Source organism: Bombus vosnesenskii, unplaced genomic scaffold (assembly GCF_011952255.1).
Source record: "Bombus vosnesenskii isolate JDL3184/JDL3185 unplaced genomic scaffold, Bvos_JDL3184-5_v1.1 scf7180000013266, whole genome shotgun sequence".
In the NCBI taxonomy this organism is placed as follows: Eukaryota; Metazoa; Arthropoda; class Insecta; order Hymenoptera; family Apidae; genus Bombus; species Bombus vosnesenskii.
This window is the reverse complement of record NW_022882926.1, coordinates 3,459,377-3,468,079: the sequence shown is the minus strand read 5'-3', so window position 1 is coordinate 3,468,079 and position 8,703 is coordinate 3,459,377. Positions and strand designations below refer to the sequence as shown.

General features: G+C 24.4%; 2 protein-coding genes across 3 annotated transcripts; one reads left to right on the top strand and one right to left on the bottom strand.

Moving 5' to 3' along the window:
* Positions 1-337: 337 nt before the first annotated feature.
* Positions 338-4,639, top strand: LOC117230191. The gene is made up of 6 exons (XM_033487337.1): positions 338-633; positions 1,273-1,653; positions 1,734-2,116; positions 2,186-2,297; positions 2,513-2,957; positions 3,043-4,639. Exons 1-6 carry the CDS (start codon positions 585-587, stop codon positions 4,472-4,474), a joined length of 2,802 nt encoding a protein of 933 aa, XP_033343228.1. The 5' UTR covers positions 338-584; the 3' UTR covers positions 4,475-4,639.
* Positions 4,640-5,973: 1,334 nt separating this feature from the next.
* Positions 5,974-8,671, bottom strand: LOC117230192 (protein-cysteine N-palmitoyltransferase Rasp). 2 transcript variants are annotated; one of them, XM_033487339.1, is made up of 7 exons: positions 8,235-8,671; positions 7,974-8,155; positions 7,464-7,895; positions 7,242-7,382; positions 6,957-7,174; positions 6,552-6,886; positions 5,974-6,418 (listed from the first exon to the last, which is right to left on the bottom strand). In XM_033487339.1, the coding sequence occupies exons 1-7, from the start codon at positions 8,350-8,352 to the stop codon at positions 6,315-6,317; spliced, it is 1,530 nt and encodes a 509-aa protein (XP_033343230.1). In that variant the 5' UTR covers positions 8,353-8,671; the 3' UTR covers positions 5,974-6,314. The 2 variants fall into 2 exon arrangements, with proteins under 2 accessions (XP_033343230.1, XP_033343231.1); XM_033487340.1 differs by lacking the exon at positions 5,974-6,418 and having other exon boundaries at positions 6,600-6,755; positions 8,235-8,669.
* Positions 8,672-8,703: the final 32 nt, after the last annotated feature.

Here is an 8,703-nt window from a genome sequence, read left to right as displayed (position 1 = left end):
ATATATATATTCTTTAAATTACTCATAGTTACCTACAAATTTTGAGTTTTCTACAGCAATTGAAAAGATAGTTCAATTAGACACAATGGTGACATTATGTAGATATAATATAATATCACTTATTTGAATAAAGAAACTGATATAGATAATATTTTATTCAAAAAGATATGGTTAACAATAATATATATTAAAAACATGATTATTAAAAATAAAAGGATACTCATATTTAATATTTAGACTATATTTAATTTTACATTACATTTAATATTACCTGTAATATTGTAATATGTACTTAATTATAAATGATAACAAAATAGAAATTTTTTATTTGTAAATTGCACAATCTGTTACCTAAATAAATAACCATCTTCGGAGATGTAACATTTTCGGTTATATAAAAATAAACTACAAATTTTTACATCAAGTTTTACATGCGTATACAGATCTTTGTTTCACAGATTGGCAATACTGAACTCAGGACTCAGGATTGACAAGAAAGGAAGCAAACAAGGAAGCAACAAAAAGGAACTTGTTGTGCACAGAAGGCAGTGGAATGAAGATACGCCGCGAATACAAATCCCATAATGAACACCAAAATAAACCATGAATATGCTTCTAATTCATATAACGGAGGTATTTGTTTATTCGTTTTAAGTAACTGATATTATCATCTCCTGAATGTAGTAATATTAATAAAAAATATACATACTTTGTTAAGAACATAGTAAAGAAGAATTGAAAAACCGTCTGCTGGGCGTCCTTATGGCGTCTGCTAGAATGACGCTTGAAAAACAAATTTGATTTCCATATGTAAAAAAATAAAAATTAATTTTTTCATAGTATTTTAATATTTTGCAATATTAAAAATGTAACAAATTTTTTATTATTTTTATAGAATAACAAAGTTAATATTTAAGAATTTTTTCGAAGACCGTCATATGTCATAATGTTAATAAAGATTTATACATTTATTGTTCAATAAATATTAACATTTGGCACGATGAATAAAATGAAGATATATCACTGAAACTCCTTAATAAAGAATCGAAAATTCATTCCATAAGTTTATGTATTCTTTCACATTGCAAAATTTGTAGTCATATTTTAAATAATGAAAAATGTAAGCTTATTAATTATTAACTATTAATTTTTTATTATATAAACTGGTTTGTTTTATTTACGAAATGAATATATATTAATTTTTTCTAAAAACTTTTTAAAAATATACCATAATAACAAAATCATTTCATTTTGCAATAATGACCATTTTAGGTATTATGGGAAATGATAGTCCAGGTGCATTATTAGATATGCTTGCAGAAGTTGCATCTCAGACGTTACATTCAGAGAAAAAGCGTAGTAAATTATTATTACCATCACAATGCAAGTCAAAAACAGATTATGTAAAAAGGAAGGCTCATGAATTGACCTTTAATGTGCCACAGCTTCTCTCTATGCCTGCATCACAATTAGTTAAACAATTTTCTATTTTCACAAGTGATGAATTAAAAAGGCAATACTCATATACATGTGCTCTTGTCATTGGATGTGTACAAAAATATACTAGTTTTGCAAGCGAAGGAAGAGCAAGAATGTCTATTAAAGCACATTTAGCAGAACATTTAGAATATTTAAAAACTAATAAAGAAGCGTGTAAGTAAACATAACATTTACACCTGCTTATAAGGAAAGAAGTTATCTATTAATTATAAAACATAAATTATATTTTATAGATAAAACTTTTACTGCAAAGTCAGTAAGTTACAAAAATTATAAAATTACTCCTCAAAGTAAGAAAAGCAGATTGCAACAATCACGGAAACCACAGGAAACATTAAATAAGGAGAATAAGAATGTTATTACAGAAAAATCAACAAATTACTTAAGAAATATTCTGTTAAATGATTCTACTTTTAATGAGTTAGATAAAAAGAAAAATGTTGAAACAGTAGAAAATTCAAAAAAAATACATGATTCTGAACAGAAAGATACAGAAAGAATGGATTTTAAAGTTCTTGGAGATCATAGTTATTTTGAACGTTTAAAAGATGAAATTCCTAGCAAGAAAGAAACATCACCATTTAACAATTCTCTTGAAAATGTGACAGATGAAAATGTAAGTAGTAAATATGAAATAAAAATATAATTTGTGTAATTTTTAAATACAATCTTTTTCCTTATGTAGATTGTACTTATGGTTGTTGGTGCTGATAGTGTTCATATGAAAGAATATCCACGTATTAACAAAAAATTGTCAGAAAAAATCAATCAAAAATCTGATACCGTTTATTTGCCAGGTAACTGGATAAAACATTTATAATACTTTAATACATGTATTATATCCGAAAACATTGAAATGTACGGATGGTACAATAAATACAATTTTCTTACTTACTATAATACTTTATATGTGTCATATTATCGTGTGTCTTATTTATATAATACAAATACATACATTTATGTTTATTTTTCTTTATTCATATGTAATATAAATATTTTGGTTTATTTCCAGAAATATCATGGCCAACTGAAAATGGTGACAAAAATACAGAAATTATAACTAGTAAACCCAAAGGGAAAGCAAAATTTATAGGTACTAGTAAAGAGGAAAGAGAAATGGCATTAGCTTTTATGGATCGTATAAAGAAAAAGGGAAATCCAACTGGAAGTAATCTCGAATGTCGAATTTGTAATCCACCACGAAGTTTCACAGCACCTACAACATTGGTGTCTCATTATCGCAGTCATGCTGGAATAAAACCATATGAGTGTCGTATATGCAGAGCAGTTTTTACGAGAAGACATAGTTTGAAATATCACATGTTAATTCATCAAAATCAAACGCGATTTACATGTGCTGATTGTGGAAAGAAATTTAGACATCCATCACATTTCAGAGAACATAGACGTAGACATACTGGTGAAGCACCATTTGGATGTGATGATTGTGGACAACGGTAAGCAAAATGTAGAATACAATATATTAAAAATATTTATAATATAACACTTTTTTATTAAAAAAGATATTTTTATATTAATCAGATTTAAAACAAGAAACACTTACAAACGTCATTTAAAAACAAGACATGGAAAAGTTCTAACAACTACTGGAGAGTTGCTGTATCTGTCGGAAGAAGATTTTCAAAAAGTTCGAACTAATAGAAAGAAAAAGAATAATACAAATAAAGATCACATGATAGATGAGGGCATAATTGCAACAAAAACAATCATGCATTGTCAAAATGATAATGACCAATTACAAAATACTGCAACTGAGGAATATATTATAAATAATGATACCACTGATAGTGATAAAAATTGGAAATCAAGTGATACAATACAAATTATTAAAAATTGTTTTGAAACTTACGAGGTGTGTTCAGAACCTCATTTAAATAAGACTGAATCGATAGAGACTGAATTATCTATAAAAAATAGAGTTTTTAATAAAGACGAAAATAGTTTATCAGATGAATATCCAGATAAAGTAGAAGATAAACTGCCACAGTTGCAAAGTGGTTCTTATATTAAGTTAGAAATAGTTAAAGATGGAAATAATCAAATTATATGTCATGATAATGTTGGTCAACCTGAAATAATTTATCATAATATAAATGAAGCACCATCATATATTAAAGTAGAATATAGCAACTTAGTTAATGACTTAGAAAATGAGAATAGTATAGAATTTCAAGAAAATTTTAAGTTCTCTGAAAATCAAATTAAGAATCCTATACAAATAATTAATGAAACTGAAAATTATTTTGATGAAGAATCCAATAATTCTGTAAGTAAACAACAAACAAAATTAATGCAAGCAGATACCCATATTAAAACGAAGAACAAAGATAGCAATAAACATATAATACTTAGTCAAGAACATATCAAATATGAAAAAGAAAATAGTGATATTACTACTCTTAATTGCAAACCTTTTCAAGAAATGGAGACCCATGAGATTGTTTCAGAAGACTTAATAGATTTAAATACATTGCAAGGAATTAATCAAATTACTAATAAAACAATATCAATTACGGATACCTTAGCGAACCAAAATGAAGATTATCTATTACAAGAAGATAAAAAATTAAGCAATTATCAAACAGTTATAACAAATTTGATAAAGAATCGAGTGATTGTATCTCCAAATTATGTTTTTGAAAAAGATCAAAAGTTATTAAACCAAGTTGAGCAACGCTTATATATTCATAATGAACCTTTAACTAGTATAGTAGTACAAAATAAATGCATTAATATATTTCCACAAACCCAATCAAAAATACAATTAAATAAAAGTAAAAAATTTACACTCTTGAATAAACACATGCAAGCTATTAATGTAAAGCAAAATGAAAATCAAAATACAATTTTATTGTTGACCAATAATACGTTACAAAATAATATCCTCAAAATTGATCAAAATAATACTGCTGATACTGAAATTAAAGAACAGATATTTGAGAAAAGTAAGTAAGCATTAAAAGTTTTTTAATTTTTTCTGAATCAGGCATTCGCATTAAAAAAGATATAATTTTAAGATAAATTCCCTATTTCTATAGATACAGTTTTAATAAAAATACACTTGTAGTATAAATAATACTACAATAACGTTTTGAATTTTTGTATATGTAAATATTGTTAGAAGAAGTGTAGATTTAATAATTTTTTATTATTTGAAGAAAGAAAGTTCAATATATATAATAATAATTCTTCAAAAAAGAATGCATTTAATAAAATATTTTTACATGATTTCAATCATATAAAACACAGTATTAGCATAGCTTTGATATATAATAAAGTTTAAAAATTGAATAAAAATGCATTTATATATATACATACACATATATTGTTTTCAAGTGACATAAAATTATTTCTTAAACTGTTTAACCTATAATTTCTGGAAACAAGTTATAGATGTCACAAAGTTTTTATTAGGCATTCCAGATGTTAAAGTTGAAAAAATAGCGTTTATTAAATTTTCTATAACAATTTTTTATGTATATATTAACAAATCAATTATACAAAAGTTATTATTAATTTACTTATTACAATAGAAATATAGATACTTAATAACAATTATATTTGTTTGTGTGCCAAATATTGGAAAATGTAGTACAAATTCATAATTTGCTTAGTCAAACAGAAATTTTTAATATCACTGGTGGTTGCTTTCTAAGTTCTCATATATTTTGCTTAAATGAATTACAAAAATATTGTTTATTATATTTTATATTTATTTTAAGCAATTTATGGAGAATGTATTACCTGTTTCTATTTGTAGCACACTTTCTTCTTTTATACATATAGATCATATTTTTATCGCAAAATGTACAACATTTATAAACAGCAAATAATCATTCATTGTGCTATCTTTTTTAATATTTTGAAATACTTATATTTCTTCAAATATAGCTCAAAAATGTCTTCCATAAAAATTTAAAGTTTTCTTGATATTATACATATTCTCAACGTTTTCTTATAAAAATATATAAACAATTTATTATTATTATCTTCAGATATTAATGTTCAAGGAATAATATAATATATTGAATATATTTTCTGAAAATAGTTGAGTAATTTATATTGCAGTATTTCATTACAGAAAAATAAATTCTAAAAACTCAAATTATTATACGTAGGTGACTTTTAAAAATTTTCTTTCGCTCAAAACAATGATTATAAATATCAATGAATAAAAATGATAGTGAAATTAACATGCATAAATAACAAATTCGGGTTTTTTACTGCTTGAAGCTTAATATTGAAAATTTGTACAAAAATTTGTATATCTTTTCTAAAGATAAAGTACAACTAAAACGTTTTAATGAAAATATATTTTAATGTAAAGTTTCAAAAATAAAAATGTGAGTGTCTTAAGGTATATGAATAAGACAGAAGCATTTCCTGTATCACTGTAGAAACATGTAAACAAATGAATTGATTAAATATTATATAAAACATAAAAGGAAAGAAGTAAAAAATTATTTTCGCAAAAATTTATATATTACGAAATATAATGTGCCTTGCAGGTATGATAAAGTTGGTTATTAATAGTATATTATAAATACAATAATAATTACATAAAAAATATTCATACATATACTTTGTACTAATTTTTTATTATCATTTGTAATAAACGTTAAAGGTTTATAACAATGTTAATATAAAAAGTAATTTTAGTTATATATTGTATTTTTATACTCATTTTGTACTTAAAACAATAAAATGTTTAAAAGTTATTTGATAATATAATTATGAACAAAATATACATTTTCTCAAAATATATTGTATAGTGGTGTGTAATTCTCAGCTTTTTATAGTTTTGAATATTTTTGTAATTCCCAATTTTTTATATCTATAGAAACTTGACAACAGCAATAAAGGAAGAAGAGTAATACAAATGTACTATACCATGTATCTGTAATGAAACATGCAAAAATTTAAAGTAAACAACTCTGTGAACTACACAAAAATTATATAATACATATTTGTTCACTTTTATTTGAAATAATAAAGTTGTAAATAAGTTGTAAAATACAATAAAATAGTACCATGTAGTATTCTAGAGATGTAAATATTTCCAATTTCTTCTCCAACAAAAAAGTAAAAATTAGATATTACAGAAATTGCTAATAGAGGACTTGCTAAGATGCAATGAAATCGTCTCGCATTTGTTTCTGACAGATATCTTTTTCGTACATTTAAAAAATATTTGTTTTTACCAGTTAATTTGATTAAACTTTCAATATTTAATCCTACAAAATTTAAAAATGCCCAAATAAAAATGTTTATCTGCATCCCATGCCATAAAAAAACGAATGTAAAACATAAAAACGAAGCGAGTAATTTGTTAAAATTTGATTTCAATGAAGGTACATAAATATACCTGAAAAATATTTTGTGTTTTGAAAATTTTCATTATAATTACATATCATATTTATATATTTCAATCATACCTAATAAGAAACTTGTATAAGCCTTGATCAAAATATTTCCACATGTCAGAATACAAATGAATTCTTGCTACACATTTAGGTTGAGGGGGAGCTTTTACATTATCTATTGCACATAAAGTGTGATTGAGTCCATATACTACGACATACTTAATTAAAAAAAATTGCCCCATACAATATCCTAATCCATATAAAGCCCATGGATTTAAATCCTTAATAACCTGTTTTTATGAAAAGAAATAGATAGATTTTCAGTGAAAAATACTATATGTAGAAAAATAATTTTACCTCTGGATGATATTGTATTGCACTAAAATAAAGAAAATGCAAAAACAAGTTAGCGAACAGTATCCAGAAAATGTATCTAATGACATTAAAAAGAAAATTTCCAAGATTTGCAGGTCTCAAAAATTGAAATGATCCTTTTACCTGTAAGAATGCAAAAACGTATTTCTCATTTGTTCTCAATAATTAAAAACAAACACGATTTTAATAAAATATGATACATACAGAATTAATGAATTCCTGATATAAAACTAGTGGTCCTAAGGATAATGTAGGCAAATATAAACAATATGCCAATTTGTATAAAAGATTTTGTACAAAAAAGAGTATATAATCACATTTATTTTCTAAATGTGATTTTATATTATCCATACTGTAGCTAATGCTTCTTAGTTGAACCCAACATAATATATGAGTTAAAATGTAGTGTTCTTCATCATTTAATTTCAATGTATTTTGGAAGAAACCACCCGGAATTTTAAGAAAATGTATTATAAATAAAAATAATATATTTATCATCCATATAATAGATTTGCCATGTTTGTATGTTAAAATATAGAGTATACTTGGATGCATTAATGCACATAACATACTGAAGGTTCCAATACAATAATACAAAAATAATAAAGATATAAGGATGTACCAACAACACAATAGCTGCAGAAACATATAACATTATTAGTAAAATAATTAGAGAAAAATAACAAAATATAGAATAATACTAAATTGTCACACCATAGAATTTGATATAATCTTTATAAAATGACTGATAAAGTGATGCAGAAATAACCAAGGTATTAATTTTATCATCAATGGTACCCATATTCTCCATTCTTCATCAGAAACATCTTGTTTCCTTCCAATCCATGTCCATCCTGGTGCAAAATCACCATACAAATCATCATAATTAGTAAAATCTAAAAGTTATGTATATAGTTTGAAATATAGATATACATTTATAACAGATAGACATAAAATAAATGCTTAAATTCTTACAAGAATTAATTAAAAATACTTCATAAATGGAATATAATACTGCACCAGTCCACAGAAGAAAATATAAGAAACTTTCATATTTATATAATTTAATAATCCTGTCCGTTGCCGAAGTCATTTCCAATTACAATTAAATTTATCGATTCGTTTTTGTTACAGTTATTGTTTTTATTCTTCAATCATTATTGATAAAGGATCGTAAGATTTTTACGTTATACATTTTGTTAAAAGTTGATTTATTGAGGTTTGAATGAAGGTACTGTAATTTATTTCAGAACCGTCGAAAACAATTATTTAAAAAACATAAATGGTAGTAAATACTAGAGGTAAAATGTATCAAGTTTTATATCTGAGATTAGGTTAGGCCTCAAAAGTATCATTTATGTTAGGTTAATAATAAAATTATATTAATTCAATATATTGAATACTACTTAGAAATGTATTTTACACAGTGTAGTGAAAAATAAAA

Bases quoted from the DNA above. Each gene is read 5' to 3' on its own strand.
- LOC117230191 (XM_033487337.1), top strand. From the start codon at position 585: ATGAACACCAAAATAAACCATGAATATGCTTCTAATTCATATAACGGA. The intron at 634-1,272 runs GTATTTGTTTAT...TGACCATTTTAG, and splicing joins TTCTAATTCATATAACGGAG to GTATTATGGGAAATGATAGT. The intron at 2,298-2,512 runs GTAACTGGATAA...GTTTATTTCCAG, and splicing joins TGATACCGTTTATTTGCCAG to AAATATCATGGCCAACTGAA.
- LOC117230192 (XM_033487339.1), bottom strand. From the start codon at position 8,352: ATGACTTCGGCAACGGACAGGATTATTAAATTATATAAATATGAAAGT. The intron at 7,383-7,463 runs GTATGTATCATA...GCATTCTTACAG, and splicing joins ATCAGGAATTCATTAATTCT to GTAAAAGGATCATTTCAATT. The intron at 6,419-6,551 runs GTACTATTTTAT...GTTTCATTACAG, and splicing joins CATCTCTAGAATACTACATG to ATACATGGTATAGTACATTT.